General features: G+C 36.9%; 1 protein-coding gene across 5 annotated transcripts in view; it reads left to right on the top strand.

The window, feature by feature from the left end:
* The window catches only part of Akap6 (A-kinase anchoring protein 6), a 469,667-nt gene that overhangs the window by 93,935 nt on the left and 356,400 nt on the right, over positions 1 to 19,332 (top strand). For all 5 annotated transcript variants that reach the window (XM_070026462.1, XM_070026459.1, XM_070026473.1 and 2 more), the window contains one exon: positions 2,621 to 2,978. In XM_070026462.1, coding sequence (XP_069882563.1) covers positions 2,655 to 2,978 — 324 coding nt within the window. In that variant the 5' untranslated portion in view covers positions 2,621 to 2,654. The remainder of the gene's footprint in view (positions 1 to 2,620; positions 2,979 to 19,332) is intronic.

Here is a 19,332-nt window from a genome sequence, read left to right on the forward strand (position 1 = left end):
CTTCACTGATCCTCCACACAGGAGTATATTGGTTAATAATTTACAAGTGTTTGGGAAAATCTTAACCAGGGCTTGTCAGATGTTGGGTTGTATCCCTTCCAGTGAAATTTGTTCCTTTTTAATAAAGCTATTATTATTACTTTAAAAGCCAAATACAATCATGGTTGAAAATACAGGGTCTTCATTTCTCCCTCTAGCCATTAGGCAGAGAAAAGTGTTAAGATATGACCTAAAGCCATTTACTATAGCTGGTACTGAAATGATAAACATAATTTGTAATATATATCTTGGTTTTGCAACTAAATTTGCTTTTAAAAATTCATCTGTAGCCGGGCGCTGTGGCTCACGCCTGTAATCCTAGCTATTCAGGAGGCTGAGATCTGAGGATCGCGGTTCAAAACCAGCCCGGGCAGGAGAGACCGTGAGACTCCTATCTCCAATAAAACACCAGAAAACCGGAAGTGGTGCTGTAGCTCAAGTGGTAGAGCGCTTGCCTTGAACTGAAGAGCTGAGGGATAGCGCCCAGGCCCAGAGTTCAAGCCCCACCACCGACCAAAAAAAAAAAAAAATTCATCTGTAAATATCATTATCATTTATTTCAAAAGTTAGGTGCTCAGGAAATGAAGAAAGGAGATTACAATACAGTATTGAAAGGATTCTGAAATAACACAGTAATAACTTTATTTTATGTTATTGTTTTCTTTGGTACTTGGGTTTAAACTCAGGGTTTGCAGTTGCTAGGCAGATATTCTACTGATGAGTCATGCTTTTACTTTATTTATTTATTTATTTTTGCTGTATTTGAGATAGAATCTCTCTTTTTGCTTGCACCTGGCTTAGATTTTAATACATCTATCTCATGGTTCCCATTTGAGCTGAGATGACAAACCCTTACTACACTTAACGTGGTGGTAAGCCTGGCCTAGAACTGTATTTCTCCTATTCTCCTAATATCAGCCCACAGCTGACATGACAGGTGTAGACCACTATGCCTAACTATTGATTGTGAAGGTAGTCTCAAAGGTATGCCCAGGATGGCCTCCAAATGCAATTCTTTTGTTCTTAGCCTCCAAAGTAGCTAGGACTATCGGGTTATGCCATCAGTTTGGGTGAGAATAACTTATTCTAAGACTTTTGTGTGTTCAACAAATTTTACTAACTAGCATATTCCTGTATGGGCAATTCCATGTTCTTGGCCAGACTGGGGGTTACGCTGATTCTTCTCTCCTATTTTTTAGATAAAAATAAATTTTCTTTTGTTTCAAAGTGAATATTAAGAATCTAAGGAAATATGAGCTGCTTTCTGACAATCTCTTTAAATTTCTACACTTTCTGTTGGCTACTTTTCATCTTTGTAGGAATGAACATAAAACTAACTTGAATGTGTAGAATCAGAGGAAGAAAACTCAAGGGAATAAAAATCCCCTTGAGTAAAAGAAGCTGTTTCTGAGACTAAAAATAGCATCATGTAAAATTTTTATTTTTTAAAGTCCCAGAGCCTAAAGTTAATTGATATTAAATTGATTACAAAAGGAAGATAAATTTTACAGTGAAATTGTTAGTAAATCAAATTTATCTTTAAAAAATCCTACCTTATTATGACTTGTACTTGTTACTTTCACCTATTTGAGTACCATTTAACTATATTATGTTTTCAGTGCAATTTATTACCCTTACAACTCTAGAAGCCTCTAAAAAATTTAATTTATTAGGCTTTTTGATATAGTCCGTGTTTTATGCTTTTCACAAAATTACTGATTTGTAATCACCTCATATCTATTTAACAAATTTCAGAAATGAGCAACATCCACACATATTTTTCATAATTACATTTTTTTCTTCACTAGTTAAATATTAAATATGTTGGTTGCCAAATAATATTTGATGTCCATAGTAAAGAGAGTGTGTACAGGAATTCAGTCTCCAGAAAACAGAGAAGCTAGAGAAGCTACCTCTTGAGAGGTCAAATTGGAAGTCTTTCTTAGAAAGCCAGCAACTGCAGGTGGATCCTGCCTCAAAGACGTGCAGCCCAGAATGTCTCTTGCACAAAGCTTTGAAAGGTAAAAACCACATAACCAGTGTGAAAAATGAAATCTAACAAAAGTGTTATAAATCAGCAGAGCAAACTAGATGAGGATACTTAAATCTAACAAAAGTGTTATACATAAGCAAAGCCAACTATCCAGGGGCAAAATAAGGGGTAATCAGGACCCAATTATCTAGGGGAAGGAAGACTTTCCTGGAGCTTAACAAATCATGACACATCTGCAACCCAGAGAATGTCCTGTATCACCTCTAGAATTCTCAAAAAGTCCCTGTCTTCTGTTAAGATGCTGAGATGGCATTACTTAAAGCCAATAACCATATTTCAAAAGGAATGAGGGAGAATTGATATTTGGGTACACAGTACCACTATCATTTGTGTTATTCTTAATATGCTTGATCTTGGAACTAGCATGCAGAGAATCAAAATACCTCTTTTTTGTTTTTGTTATGAGCACTGGTTTCTTAATTTAGATATCTAGCTTAATTTAGAAATCCTGTTTCTTCTGTGAAATATCATTTCTTTATTTGGCAATCTCGTCTGACTCCTGCTTTCTCCTTTCCTCTTGCCTTTCAGCTGTTTTGGAAAGAAGTAAAGTTTAGACATCTCCATGTTAACTATGAGCGTGACACTTTCCCCTCTGAGGTCACAGGACCTGGATCCCATGGCTACTGATGCTTCACCCATGGCTATCAACATGACACCCACAGTGGAGCAGGGAGAGGGAGAAGAGGCCATGAAGGATACAGATTCTGACCAGCAGTATGAAAAACCACCGCCACTCCACACAGGGGCTGATTGGAAGATTGTCCTCCACTTACCTGAAATTGAGACCTGGCTCCGGATGACCTCAGAGAGGGTCCGAGACCTAACCTACTCAGTCCAGCAGGACTCAGACAGCAAGCATGTGGATGTTCATCTAGTCCAACTAAAGGTAAGGCAGGTTTGGGCTTAAGTTAACTCGGGACAGAAAAGGCTTGGTTCTATAATTACCAGTGAGGGTATGTCAAGGAAAATACACAGTCTGAAACCATTATTCTTAAAGGCAAACATAGACAAAGTTAATTCTCTTTTGATTTTACTTCATGTGCCCAAAATCAAACTGTCCTTTGGAAATAAAGAAGTGGAAAAAGGGAGGGGCTTTTTTGTGCCGTGTCATAGAAATTATTTATAAAGAAAAAAATAGTTAAAAGCTATTACAAAAGGTTCAATGGAAGATTCATAAGTAAAACATCAAGCTGAGCAGTGATTGTGAACATATATTTGTGATTGTTATTTTCTGTTGAAGCTGATTCTGGCATAGAGAGGAAGGGCATTGTTCTCCTGTTAAACCAGAGTGCTTTCATCCAGATACAATGAATGCATCATGCAGGGCAAAGGTATTTTTATAACAACTCATCAAAATCTCAAGCATTCTAAAAATGCCTGTGGCTTTTAGAGCTCTCTCTAGAAATCCTGACCATTGCAATAATGAATTGGAGGTGCTAGAGGTTTTTGTTTTGTTTTCAGGGGGGAGACAGTATGGGGGTTTGAACTTAGGTACTTACACTTGTTATGCTGGTATGCTATTGCCCTACCACATGAGCCTGCTGAATGCTGTTTATTTTAGAGATAGAATCTAGTGAACTATTCTGTTCTTGTTTCCAGCTGTGACCCTACAGATCTGAAACTCCAGAGTAGCTGAGATTATAAGTATGAGCCATTGGTACATGCAGTTTTCTAAATGTAGGAACCCCAAATGTGTATACTGAATTGTCAAGCCTTTCCTCTCTCTCAGATTCTTGAATGGAATACATGCTTAAGTATTACCAGAAAAATAAAGTAGAATTATAACCAATTAAGCCTAGGGAATTGGCCTCAACTCCATATGTAAATTTCTAGTCAGGTAATCCTAAAGAAAATTTACTTACCTAAACTGATCCTTCCTAAATGACATGAAACAAAAGGCAAAATAATTCTTGGATCTTAACACTTAAATTCTGCACAAGGTATAGCCATTGGAGAAGAAAGACAGGCAAATTGGGGAGAGAATATGTTCCAATGATTGGAACAGATCTGCTGTAGCCTTTGCAGGTTGCTCAACAGATGTGGACCAGGTTATTGCATTAGTGTTCAAGAAAGAGAAGGAAGAAGGAAAGAGGGGGATGGGGAGAGGGAAGGGAAAGGGGAGATGAAAGAGAAAGAGGAGAGGGAAGAGGGAAGAGAGAGAGAGAAAGAGAGAGAGAGGGTGAGGGAAGGATGGAGGGGGAGAGAGGACAGGGGACAGAAGAGCAGGGTGGGGGGGTGGTGGAGTGGGGAGGTGGGTGGGGAAGGGGTGGTGGTGATGGTACAGAAAGAAAGAACAGAAAAGCCGGAAAATCATAGGTGCCTGGGCTTCTAGATTGAACTGGCCTGAGTCTCTTGTCCATAGGTTCTTGAGAACAACAAGCAAGGTAACAGAAAGACTAGGAGCTGGCTTCAACAGATTGCAAGCCCCAGTTGGCTCCCTGTGGCAGCAAGGAGTGATGTGACTCAGTCCTTGAAATATGGTTTGTTTATTCAGAGGAGAAGCTCCCACACATGTTGGGGCTAGAGTATAACAGAAGTCAAGAAGCTCTACTTTGCCCTGTTAAGCCTCTATCTCCTCTAATACTACACTAACATAGAGTTAATAAGTAGATACAGTTTAGGACTACTATCCTCCAGAAGCTCAGATTTATAAAAAAGGTGATAACTGATGAATGAGAATGGAGGTGTCTTTTAGAGACATGGCTGAAAGGCCTCAAATATCAGCATGCCAATTAACTTCATTTAACTCATCAATTAGCTTATTAATTAATAAATAGTGTTGCATGGGAAGGTGAAGTTTTTGTGCCACAAAACAGAGTTGTATTTAGTATTTGAGACATCATCTTTAGAGCAATTTACCTTTTTCTTATTGTAACTACTGATCATCTTTTTACCTTGATCAATTTCATCCATGTCCACATTAGCCCTGTCACTGGGCGTGTTCTGTTCCCTTGCTGAGAAAGGAGGGGGACAGGAATCAGCACAATTATCACGTAGAGTCAATCAATGAAAGTGACAAATTCAAATGATTTGATCTTCATTTAATTCTAAGATTGATATGATTAATTTTAGGGGTGCTTATATCAACAAGTTACGTAAACTAACATTTTCTGCAATGTTTTCAAATGTTTTGTAATAATAGAGCTTTCCTTAAGGGATGAAAATCAAGCTTTTATCACTGTGTGTGTGTGGTCTCCCAAAAAGCTCTATACAAAGCGCTTAGTTCTCTGTTATATGTTTAGTTAAGTTTTTCCTTTATTTAGGCAATATTTCTTTATCCAGCCAAATTAAGCACTTGGATGCAGTTTTCAAAAAAAAATTCATCACCCTTTTAGATTTGTACATTGTGAACTATAAGAATAAAAGAAAATGAAGTACAGTGTCTTATATGTGATAATAGAACAATAAAATCTTGTAGAATCAGCTTTCAAAGGAGACTTGTGGCAAAAACGGAAGACCAAGTCCAGGTTGGACAAGACCAGGCCCAGCCATTTAATGTGGAGTAGGTTGTGGTACTGAGTGTTCCTTGAAATCCACCCTGAGTTATCACCTGGACAGTATGAGAAAGAAGCAAGGGCTGTCAGCATGGTTAAGATGGCTTCCTGATTGGCTCAGGTGAACTTTTCTCTTGTTTGGTGGTATAAGTGGAAAGAATACCCTTCTTTCATTTAATATTGGCCCATAACAAGTGCGTTCTGCTTAAGATAGCAGTGGTAGCACAAAAGTGACAGCTGTGAAGTCCAGGGTCTGCTGGCTGTGACAATGAGTAACAACCAAGATTGATTCTTGGGCATATTGAAAACAGAATTCTGAGTGGAAGCAAACTTTCGATATCAATAGTTGGGGGGGGGTTGAAGGATTCTGATCTTAAACTTTAACATGACCATATATTAAAGCTTGAAGTATTCAAATTATGCCATCTCTGAACAAATACTGTGCAACCCAAGTAAGATTAAAGAAAAAAGGCCTTTGTATTCTGAAAGAATAGACATTTTCCTTTCTTCCCTATGGACCATGATTTTTCCAGAAGTCAATCTCAAGCCATTAAATGTGTTATAAAATAGTTCAGTGAGTTAGCTAAAATGGGGTAAAATAGAATCACCTGATGAATGGATCATTGTTTTATAAGCCTTTTGAAATTATATAAACTTATAAGGTTGGCTAAAATGTAAATGTAAAGCTAGAGTAGTTTAATATTTAGGACAATTCTTTACTAAGTATCTTTGACATATACTCTAATTTTAGAACATATTATGCAAGTAAGTTTAATCTGTGCCATTTTGTACAACCTTATTTTTTTTTATCTTACATGGGTCAAACTTACATGAAATGCCCATTAATGTTGTAGCCCCTGGAGTATGCTGAAAATCTCAGAAACTAAACAATGGAACTAATTTAGCTATAGTTGGATATGAGAACTAAAAATTTTTTTGAAAATTTTTCCCAAGCTCAGATTTGAGCTATAATCTATTTTTTGGTTCATGTGTACTATAGTCTCAGTGTCTCTTCCAGACTCATAGGTTAGTCTTCACCTCCAGGGTAATGGTAAAAAGAGGCAGAGCTTTGAGGATGTGATTAAGTCATAAGGCACCACCCTCAGGAATCAGGTTAGTGACTTTGTATTAAAAGGCATGAGGGAAGCTTTTCTTCCCTTTTGCTATGTGAGAATGCAAAAACAAGGCTTAGGAGCAAAGCACAAGACCTTGCCAGACAACATTTTTTTCATTTTATAACTTTATTACATTTGAGATGATAATTTATTAAAGAGTAACATTCTTGCAGTGACTAATAAAATGTAAGCCAAGATTTATCTTTGTTATATAGTCAAATTTCTAAGTATAGTTCTAAGAGCAGTTTTTCTTTTCTTTTTCTTTTTTAATATGTCTTTTTATTGTAAAAATACTATACAGAGGGGTTACAGTTACATGAGTAAGGTAATGAGTACATTTCCTATTAAGCATTGTTACCTACTCCTTTGTTTTTCCTCTACCATCCCTTCCCTCTCTACCTCCCCAACTCCTTTCACACACCCCACCCCCACATACACACACTGAAGTTGTAAAGTTCATTTGCAACATAGGTCTTGTACATCTCATTGTTACAATGGGTCAACCTGTATCCTTATTTCAGCATTTTGTTATTTCCCTTCCTCTTTCCAAATTAGAAAAATGTATATGCAAGATGCAGGGCACGGACATCAAATACAGTGAAAACAGGTTATACTGTGGGGGAAGAACCAAAGAAACAAAAAAATCACATAGTACATTATAAACATGCTTAAAAAAAAACAATAGCAGGAAAGAAAAAACCACTTGTGTCTATCTTGGGGTTCATTTCCCTTAACATCAGCTTATATGGTCATATGTACATGGCTTTTGACCTTTTCTGTTTGTCCTAGACATATACTAGTTATTGCCAATAAGGGAAACCATGGGACCTATGTTTCTTTGGGCATGGCTTACTTCACTTAATAGAATTTTTTCCAAGTCTTTCCATTTCCTAACAAATGAGATGGTCCCATTCTTTCTGATGGAGGCATAAAATTCCATTATATATGTGTGTGTGTGTGTGTGTGTGTGTGTGTGTGTGTGTGTGTGTGTGTGTGTGTGTGTGTGTGTGTGTGTATTTTTTTGATCTATTCATCTATTGAGGGACATCTGGGTTGCTTCCATATCTTAGCTATGGTGAATAATGCTGCAATAAACATAGTTGTGCTGGTAGCTTTAGTATAGTCTTGTTTGTGATCGTTTGGGTAAATGCCCAAAAGTGGGATTGCTGGGTCATAGGGAGCTCTATGTGGAGTCTTTTGAGGAACCTCCATACTACTCTCCAGAGTGGTTGAACAAATTTACACTCCCACCAGCAGTGCGGTAGCATTCCCTTCTCTCCACATCCCCTCCAGGATCTGTTGTTATTAGAGTTCTTGATTATAGCCAGTCTAACTGGGGTGAGATCGAATCTCAGTGTTGTTTTGATTTGCATTTCTTTTACGGCCAGAGAAGTTGAGCATTTCTTTATGTGTCTATTGGCCATCCTTCTTTCCTCTTCAGAGAAGTTTCTCTTTAAGTCTTTAGCCCACTTATTTATTGGGCAGTTGTTTCTTTGAGGATTTGTTTTTGGGGAATTTAATTTTTTGAGTTCCAAATATATTTTAGATATGCGACCCTTGTCCCTTGTATGGCTAGTGAAGATCTTCTTCCAATCCATGGGCTTTCTATTGATCTTGCTAGCTATGTCCTTTGCCATGCAGAAGCTCTGCAGTTTAATGCAACCCCATTTGCCCAACCTTTCTTTGATATGTTGTGTTTCTGGCCTGTGCCAAGAAGCCCTAGAGTTTCTCCTATTCCTTCCTGTAATGTTTTCAAGGCAGACACCATTTTTGTTGTTGCTTTGATCCTGATCATTTCAGCTGCCAGCACCAAGAACAATACATTTCTACTATTTATACATTACTTTTTCCAACATATTTTGTAATAGCAGCCAGAATGGACAGATAACATGTTTTCCTTAGGTAGTATCTTCTTAGTGAAGGTAGATATCAGTTTTCAGGTGTTTTGGCGGGTGAGGAGGTTGTGATTTTACTATACTTACTAGTGGAAGAGTTTTTCCTGTACAAGTCCTTGAATTCAAGCACCACTACTGAAAAGAAAAAGTAAAAAGATATTCAGGAGCAGGGCACTGGTGGCTCATGTCTGCAATCAAGCTTCTCAAGAGGCTGAGATCTGAGGACCGTGGTTTGAAGCCAAACAGGCAGGAAAGTCCATGAGACTCTTGTCTCCAATTAATCACCAAGAAGCCAGGAGTGGAGCTGTGGTTTATGTGGCAGAGTACATGCTTTAAGCAAAAACCAGAGACAGCTCCTGTGTTCAAGCCTCCAGATTAGCACACACACACACACACACACACACACACACACACACACACACACACACACACACACACACACACACAATATTCAGTGATTGACAAGCTAATGTTAGACATTCAAAAGACCAAATTATGTGGAAAAATCTGTCTCAAATAATTATTGAGTACTTTTCTCCCTGTATATCTAATGCTAAATAAATATTTTCTAATGTTGAATGATTGATATAGTTGCATCCAGATTTTAGGAGATGACCTAAGTCTCAGACCTAGCATCTTCTTTTTACTACATACAGATATTCTTGGTTAAGATATGAAAAGTATAACATTGCAAAATGAGCTTATTAGTTTTTGACACAAGAAGATCTTTGAGTATTTATATACCTTAACCAAATGCACTAATGTATATAGAGTTCCAAATGCAGTATCAATTGTCAAAGTAGTTCAACAAGACTACTTGTGCATTATTATTTTATTCTTTATTAATTAATTTTTGTTTTTTGGTGATATTAGATTTTGAACTTAGGACTGTTGCTTGCTGAGCTGTCAGGCTGCTATCACTTGAACTATACTCTGTAATCCTGCTTTTATTCTGTGTGTATGTTGGGGGGGGTGGGGGGGGGGAGGGGAGGGATGCCAGTCCTGTGGCTTGAACTCAAGGCCTGGTGCTGTCCCTGAGATTTTTTGCTCAGGGCTAACACTCTAACACTCGAGCCACAGCTCCACATTCTGCTCTTTTTGGTGGTTAATTGGAGATAAGAGTCTCATGGACTTTCCTGTCTAGACTAGCTTTGAACTGTAATTCTCAAATCTCAGCCTCCTTAATAGCTAGGATTACGGTGTGAGCCACCAGCACAGGGCATGGCCCTGCTTTTTTTCCTAGTTATTTTGAACATGGAGTCTAGTGAACTGTTCTGTTTGGGCTTGCCTTGAACCTCAATTCTCATACCTAGGAAGGTATGACCTATTGATGTCTGACTCATGATGTAGTTTTTAATTAGCATGGAAATTGAAGATTACAACAGATTGTATAATTTGAAAGAAACTATTAAAATGAACTTCAGATAAAAGTAATATGACCATAAAAGGATTTGAAAATTAGTCTAATAGGAAAATTCAGAAGAAATTAGCTTAACTTTGATTAGAGAAATATCATGGAATTTGTTCATTAAAAATGTTTGCTTAACAATGCCACTACAAGCTATTACTAAGCAACAATCACCATCTATTTTTATGGTTTCACAGGGTGAGATGTTTGTAGGGGAAACTGCCAGAGGATATGAGGATATGTGGTAGGATATGAGTTAATCTTTTAAGTAGCACTCATTGTATTCCCAATATGTAGCAATTTTACTTATAATCTCAATAAGAGATTTTATGTACAATCTCTTATTTAATCATGGTAAAGTTGAGGAAATTTGAGATGAGAAAATTGTCTGAAAAGGCTAGTAAGTGACCAGTTTGAGAGTATGGCCTTGCCTTTGGGGCTTCAAGTTTAATATTCTTTCCACTTTAGTGCTATGCCTCCACTTTCACACATTACAGTATGAGAAATTCAGGTGGCTCTAAACTGTTATATGTTAGTTCTGGTTGTCTTGTACACAGTAAAGTTGAATAGATGTGTGTGTGTGTGTGTGTGTGTGTGTGTGTGTGTATGTGTGTGTGTGTGTGTGTGTGTGTGATTCTTAAGTTAAAAAGAAATTTCAGTCAGTCTTTTTTAATAAATTACAAGTGGGAAAGTGAACAATATGATAATTCATATTGTCTACAAAAGAAGTTTTGGGTCCTTTTGAGTATGAGAGTCATGGCCACCGTGAATAAGGAAGATAATTTATTTACCTCCTTTTATTTTTGCTACATCCTTATCTACTCTGCCCCCTTTAAAAGTTTACATTTTAAAATAAGGAAATGTAATTAAAGTGATGTAATTAAAGTGAAATGATACTAAGGTAGGTATTACTAGCATCTTAAAATAGATGTGGGTAGAACAAGAGATGAATATGTTTAATGAGAAGCATTAACAAGTAGATCTCACTGCAGAGTAGAATATCCTGGGAAGCTTATAAAAACCACAAACATGCTTAGCCCATGATCCAGACTAGCTGCCTCAGAATCTTGGTTAAATTTTGGCATTAGCTTTTTTAATTCTTTATGATTCCAGGCAATTCCAGTTCCTTACCAAAGCAGACAATCTCTTGGAGATATTTCTTGAGCAAAATGTTTTGGGTATATATTACTTGTGTCATACATATATGTGATGTGCATAAATTTCTTTAGTTTATCTTGTGATCTCACAAAGTCAGTACAAACAAAACATAGGAAAGGACATAAGTACATGCCAGACACTAGTCTATATGCTTTAAATATACTGTCTTAAGTTATTTTCTTAACAATTGTAGATGAGACAAAGCATATGTTATCTCTCATTTAATTCCTCAACAACCTATTAAACTAGGAAGTGTCTTATGGAGAGGTCTAGAGCAGGGGATAGCCTACCTGAGGTTGTAAACATGTATACATGTGAACAGCTCCTTTTGTCATATCCTGCATGACCTGCAAATACATATAGAACCACTCTGTCTATAGTCCTAAGAGATAACCTATGCAAAGAATGCTTTGAGTATGAAAGGCAGAAGGACAGTTTCCTAAATGGAGCTAAGGAATAATTGGAGACATACATTATTAAGCTTTGTGAAAACACATTTGGAAGGATCATGAAAACTTAAAATTCCTCAGAGGGGTCTGGGCTTGATATAATAGTAATAAAAATATCCACAAAGATACAATGTGGCACATCTCATGTCTTAGGATGTGTTTAAAGGTATATACAACGTGATCTAGAGCGGGAAGAGATATGACATGATTATAAGGCTATTCAGTATAACAAGTGGCTAAGTGATACAAAGTGGCTTGACTTACTTGTTGGAACTAAAAACCAAGAAAAAGCTCATCAGACCAGATGACTGACGGCTTCCCAAAGGGGGTGGGGAGGGGAAGTTGGGGTGACTGACTTCTATAGTTTAACTTGCTCTCATCAGACTCATATGGAACTGATATGCCTGGTGTCACTTGGTGTCAGTAATAGTTTTTTTCTTATATAAAATTGAATTTTTTTAAAAAAAGGTTAGAATTCATCCTTTTGTTCATTTTAGCAATGTAGGTTTTACTAGCAGGATTTTTGGTACAAGGTGCTTATATCGTTTATGAAAGCTTATAAGACTATTTGAGTAAGTTAATTTGCAAAAATATAACATTAAGTGGAAATGAATATGTGAAGGGAGCATGGTAAGTTCTTCTCTTGAGGAAGAAGGGATGGGTGTAGGATCCATCAGAACATTAGTTCACAAGGAATAAACCGGCCTTAGATAAATTAAACAGTGTTTCTTGCATTTCTTCCCTCTATTCAGAAACCTAATTTCTTTCAAAAGCCTATATCATAATTCAAACAATATTGTTAACAATGGCTGCAACACAAGCATTTACCCTTGTAAAGGAAATTTATAATTGCACTGACTGAAGAAAAATCTACCTTGATAATGGTGAGATCAGTCAATAGGGACTCAATGGGGAAAGATATTTTCACTGAGCACTGTTCTCTCGTCTTTCAAATAACACCATTGTGTATGTGTCTATGTCTCCATCCTAAAACTAAAAAGTGAAGTGTTATTTAAAAAAAATACTTAACTATAGCTGCCTTTCCAGATAAAATACAGATACTTGGTCATGATCTCTAACTTCCTTCAGAATCTAGACTTAGCTGTCTTGTTCTTCCTTCCCATGACCTTTTCCTTTCTTTCTGTTAAGTCAGGCCTTGTCACAAAGCCATGCACTGAATTATAGTTTCCTCTCTGCTGGGAAATAATCTGTCTCTTTACCCCAAACTTCTTCAGAAAAATTGCTTCTCTGAATGTCAGCTCTCATGTCATCGGCATGGTGAAATGATTTTCAGGCTGGTGAGTCTTTCTGTAGGTCTCCCCACAGTTTTCTCTGTTGTTCATGTTATAAATATGTTCTTCAAGAACCACCAGAGTCACAACAATAGACACAAAAATAAAGAATTGCTTCAGAAAGGCACATTTACTTCTACAGAAAGGTGTTCCATCAGCTAGAAATCTGGCAGGCAAGCACACAGAGCAGGCATGTTGCTCCTCTATTTGTCCCTAACGCATCAGGCCCCGGCCTTCTGTTCAGATTGGTTGAGCTCAGGCTCAGAATCTGCTGGAGACTGATTAGTTTGAACAGAGTAAGATGTATTTACATAAGGTGACCATTAAAAGACGTTGAAATAAGATGAACAATACACAAGTGATTTCAAAACATACCTATACCCTCTGCTTTTTCTTAAACAATCTGAGGTGTGTCTCCTGAGGAGTGCCCTAATTCCATCTTGGAAAAACCAGTTAAGAAAACCTTATATTTCGAAAATCCTTATCCAAAAGCAGTTCTTCTTTTTCCTTTTGGTACTTGATATTATCTTAGAGAATAATCAAGAGTCAAGCCATGTCAGAAAGCCCTGCCTTGAAATATAGTTTCCTCTCTTCCTGGGAAGTCATCTTTCTCTTTACCCCAAACTTCTTCAGTTCCAAAGAGGAACTTTTAAGCAAACTACTTTGATAGAAAAGACAGTTTTTCTCATATTCCTGCCCAGGCAGGAAAGTCCATGAAACTCTTATTTAATCTCTAGTAACCACCAAAAGCCAATAGAGCTGTGGCATTGAACAAAAAAGCTCAGAGACAGTGCCCAAGCCCTGAGTTCAAACCCTAGGACTGGCACACACAAAAAAGTTCTGCTTACAATTTCAAAAATACTGTATTTGTGAGCATTTAGAGATAATCATGTTTATGTCATTAGCAAATGATTATGAGAAGTTGGTCAAAGATGATTAGCTATTTTAGATTCAGTTTTTCTGTAATATGTGTCATACAGACAAATACAGGTTTTGTACAAGTGGATACACAGACTCCTTATTATTAACAAATGATTTGTTAAAAATAATCTTAATGATTTTCTGAAGTATGTATGAATATTTATGAATTCTAGGATTATGGTCTTTTACAATGACCTAGATCAGTCAAAATGAATTAAATTTTGTAAGGATTAATACAGAAGATGACTTTATTTTGTATAGCTGAAATACCTATTTCTTTTTTTTATTTCCTCACCTTCCTGTGATCTACATGTATCTTCTCATTAGTACTTATAAACTTGAGATATCTATAATTAAAAAAATGTTTCTTTGTAGGCTTTTATAAATTATATTGGAGGGCTGGAAAGGTGGCTCAGTGGTAGAGTACTTGCCTTGTATGCATGAGGCCCTGGGTTCTATTCCTCAGCACCACATAAGCAGAAAAAGCCAGAAATGGTGCTGTGGCTCAAGTAGAGCGCTAGCCTTGAGCTGAAGAGCTGAGGGACAGCGCCCAGGCCCAGAATTCAGGACCTCAACTGAAAAAAATCAATCAATCAATCAATCATTGGGCTTAGCATCTCTTATAGTTCTATAAGTAACTATATTTATTTGTCAGTCACAAGGTCATAAAAATAAATATTTCAAAACTGTTTGATGTGGTTATCCTAAATTTCAATCAGTCTTTAAAAAATGCAACTCCATAAATGTGTTGCAGTTGTTCAGAGCAATTTTACTGAAGCTTAGATTAAACCATATGACTTTAAGATCATAGTTATTTAATAGAATTTATGATTTCTGCTTTTAGTTTTAAAAGCCAATGTGGTATGTTTTATTTATTTATTTATGTCAAATTTAATTCTTTTAGCTGTTTGTGATCTTTTATTGTTTTTGTAGACTTATTAATTAAAGGTAGCCAAAAAATAATCCTATTTCATACAGGAACCTTCAAAGATACTTACATTTCTCTCCCTTATACCATGACATTACAGCATGAACAACTGTTCTCATCCATATCTGAATTGAAAACAGAGATCCAAGACTTTACCTACAAATCTGGAAATCCTTTCTGCCTGCTCAGCCCACATTGGTCAGGGAATTCTACCCTCTAGATCTGTAATTTAGCATTAGTGTTTACTATCTTGAATTCTTTGCTTTTTCATATATTGTTTCCCAATCATCTCACACAAGACTAGAAGCTTTTAAAGGGCAAGTTCTTCTACTTCTTTCTGTGAAATAGCAATCATGTTTTTGGTCAACTTCAGCATATTATCATCAAATTTTCTCTTTTGTTCTCTAAATGGCATTATATTCCGGAAAAAACCATAATTTCCTAATAGTATTTCAGAGGAAACAAAATATATTCATAAGCACTTTAAAATTAAAAAATGTAACATTTTTGCAGTGACAAAAGACTATCTTATTTTATTTAATTTCAATGATGTGTTCGTTAAATGACCTAAATTTAGTATACATGATATGTTGTCTATCCCTAAAAAGATGCATATGTATCACTAAATTTTACCCACAGGTTTAATTATAGATAAGACTATAGATACCTCACAGAAACTGTGGCCACAAAGACAGATCTAGCTAGCAGAATGTAACCTAATTATAAGGGAGAAGTCCATACTAAGGCAGTGTTGTTTACTGTCCTTTCCTGACTGAGGCAAGGATGCTTGCAGGACACAGTCGTGTCAACCACTAGACCACTGAACTTCAACCAAATCCCATTTTCCAAGGTATGGGATCATAATCATATTTTATATTTAACATTGATTGTACAAATAGTGCTTTCTCTGGAACACATTTTCCTATGCCAAGTGCTCCCTCATACAGAAGAATTCTACCAAGAGTGAATGGCACTGTGTTTAACTCAAATTCAGAATGAGAGGGGATGGTGGGAAGACTGATGAAAGGGATCACATTGACCAAGAATAATTCTGCTATTTTTGTAGCAACCTTAAATATAAGTGTGTGTGTGAGAGGCCCTAAAGACTTGACAACTAATGAACGTGTAGTCTAATCAGGGTGACAGAGATGCTGATCAATTCAATATTCTGTAATCAATAACATATGAGTAATTTGTAGACTCAGAAGAAAGGACCAAATACAGACTGGGTGGATCAGGGATCCTTGCCTAAACATTCTTGCTTGAGTTAATTATCAAGAGATGGATGGATTAGTGTTATCCAGAATGGGGAGGAAGAACAGGGCTTGCAATGATGGAACCACATTCAACTTGGTTTGCCTGTCATGACCATTGTAGGGGTATGGATATAGATGCCAAACAAGGAAAGAATGGCCAAAGACAGAATATGAAGCAAAACACAGAGCTGAAACACTTTCTTAAGTAAGCATAATAAGGTACAAGAAAAAAAGAATCCTTGTAACAATATTCTAGCACCAGATTACTGTTGAATCTTTGTTTCTTAGGACCTCTGTTCCTTACCAGTAAAGTGAGAATTTACATTTTTTTTAATTTTTATTGGTTTTTTTGGGGGGGGTCCGGTTGTGGGGCCTGAACTCTGGGCCTGGGCGCTGTCCCTCAGCTCTTCAGCTCAAGGCTAGCACTCTACCACTTGAGCCACAGCGCCACTTCCGGCTTTTTTCTTTTTGCTTATGTGGTGATGAGGAATAAATTTTTATTTATTTTTAATTGTGAAAATACTGTACAGAGGGATTACAATTAGATGGGCAAGATGAGTACATTTCTTATCAAGCATTGTAGCCTCCTCCTTTGTTTCCCCTTCCCATCCCTTCCCATACTCCCCTTGCCCTCTACCAAATCCCCCCCCCCCCACCAAAGTTGTAAGGTTCATTTTCGACATGATAACTTGTACTTCTCATTGTTGCAACGGGTCTACCTGTATCCTTATTTAAACAACTTGTTTTCCCCTTCCCCTCCACAAATTATACCAACTTCAAATACAGTGAAAGCAGGGGTTATTACTGTGGGGGAGGGACATACAAAGCAACAAAGAAATAATCTTATAAATGCATTAGAAACAAATGCTGAAAGAAGAAAAAAACATTTGAATACATTTCTTAGGGTTCATTTCCCTAACAAACCTTATCTGACCTTGGCTTACTTCACTTAATATAATTTTTTCCAAGTCTTTCCATTTTCTAACAAATGGGGCAATATCATTCTTTCTGATGGAGGCATAGAATTCCATTGTATATATATATACCACATTTTCTTGATCCATTCATCTACGGAGGGGCATCTGGGTTTGTTCCATATCTTAGCTATAGTAAATAATGCTGCAATAAACATAGTTGTGCTGATAGCTTTAGTGTGGTCTTGTTTGTAAACATTTGGGTAAATGCCCAAAAGTGGGATTGCTGGGTCATAGGGGAGTTCTATGTGAAGTCTTTTGAGGAACCTCCATACTGCTTTCCAAAGTGGTTGAACAAGTTTACATTCCCACCAACAATGAAGTAAGGTTCCCTTCTGTCCACATCCCCTCCAACATCTGTTGTTATTAGAGTTCTTGATTATAGCCATTCTAACTGGGGTGAGGTAGTATATTAATGTTGTTTTGATTTGCATTTCTTTTTGGCTAGGGAGGTTGAGCATTTCTTCATGTGTCTATTGGCCATCCTTCTTTCTTCTTCAGAGAAGTTTCTCTTTAAGTCTTTAGCCCACTTATTTATTGGGCAGTTGTTTCTTTGAGGATTTGTTGTTGGTAGCCATCTAATCTTTGATAAGGGAGCTAAAAAAATAAAATGGAAGAAAGACAGCCTCTTCAGTAAATGGTGCTGGCAAAATTGGTTAACTACTTGTAGAAAACTAAAGCTAGATCTTTATATATCACCCTGCACCAGAATCAACTCCAAATGGATCAAAGACCTCAGAGTCAAAGCAGACACTCTGAAAACATTACAGGATGGAATAGGAGAAACCCTAGGTCTCCTTGGCGCAGGCCGAAATTTCTTAATAGAGACTCGGAAACACAAATCAAGCACAAATCAAAGAAAGGTTGGACAAATGGGATTGCATGAAGTTGTAGAGCTTCTGCATGGCAAAGGACATAGCTAGCAAGATCAATAGAAAGCCCATGGATTGGGAGAAGATCTTCACTAGCCATACAACGGACAAGGGTCTCATATCTAAAATATACTTGGAACTCAGAGAATTTATATTTGTTTGAACATTTCTTCACCTTTAAATTTCAGGTATTCCATAATTGCAGGCAGGATTCTGGAATAGACCTCTAAACTAGAAAATTATGTTGATTGGAAGCACATAATTAGAAACAATGACCACAATGAAAAGCAAGTCATTTACTTATAAAAATAAGGTAAATATGAGCACAGGATAATCTAAAGCACATTTAAGTCATCATTGCAAGGGGCTCAGTTCACTGTGTTTCTTTTTCTCCCACAGTAGAAGATGTATTGTTCCCAAGCCTTCTAAGATAGGTGAGATCGGCAGGAGGCCTCCCCTCTTGCTGTGAGTTATTCTGCTTGGAGAATCATGCTCTGAAATTAGGACACAATGTCACTGTCTCATGAAATGAAGCTCTAGTCCACAAACAAAATTACTTGAAATACTGCACTGATATTAGACATTGATAAGTAGCTGTTGGTAAAAGCAATCCTTTCTTTTCCAGCCTACATCTCTATGTAAATAGATATGAATGCATATAAACGTATACATCCATACATACAGATGTAAACAAATATTTTATGTATGCCCTATATTTTATATTCTGTATATTTGATGCTTTGGCATTTAAGGACTTGCTTGTATTGTAGGGAGTGTTCCCCTAGCTCTAGGACTACCTAACTCCTAGTCAGAGCAAACAACTTGCCTGAGTGCACCTTTTACACCAAAAATCTAGAGCCTATATCCCCAACTGTTTCCTTTATCAAGTTTTTGTTGTTATTGCTGGAAAAGAAAACTTTAATTTCTCTGATCATTTTCTTTTTTTAAAAAAAAACACTAATTTCATGAATTGGTTCATGTAAGTTGAAGTTCATATTTTAGCTCTAAAAGATTTTTCATACTTTCCTACAAATTCCTTTGTCCCAGTCTTTTTTTTTTTTATTAAGTTTGGCTGAAAGTAGCGAGAATGCCTGTAGTTCAAAAAGGATGAAAATTTATCACTTCACCATGTGAACTTCTGATCCAAGAAGTCCTCAGGAATGTTGTTTCTTACCTATCCGTTCCTGTTCCTGCAGTGTGGTCCTCTTGTGGCATCTCTTGGGGGCATCTCTTCGTCTTTTGTTTTTTTTCAAAGTGATATATAGAGGGGTTCCAGTTACATAAGTAAAGTAATAAGCACATTTCTTGTCAAACTTGTTACCCTTCCCTCATTTTTCTCATTCTTTCCTTCTCTCCCCAATCCCTCCCCTCAAGTTGTACAGATCATTTCCAACATATTGTCTTGTGTATGTCGCTGTTGCATTGGTTCCCCCGTGCCCTTTGTCTCACCATTCTATTGTTTACCTTCTCTTCCCTAA

This window comes from Dipodomys merriami, unplaced genomic scaffold (genome assembly GCF_024711535.1).
Source record: "Dipodomys merriami isolate MVZ:Mamm:240054 unplaced genomic scaffold, mDipMer1.0.p SCAF_1, whole genome shotgun sequence".
NCBI classification, from domain to species: domain Eukaryota; kingdom Metazoa; phylum Chordata; class Mammalia; order Rodentia; family Heteromyidae; genus Dipodomys; species Dipodomys merriami.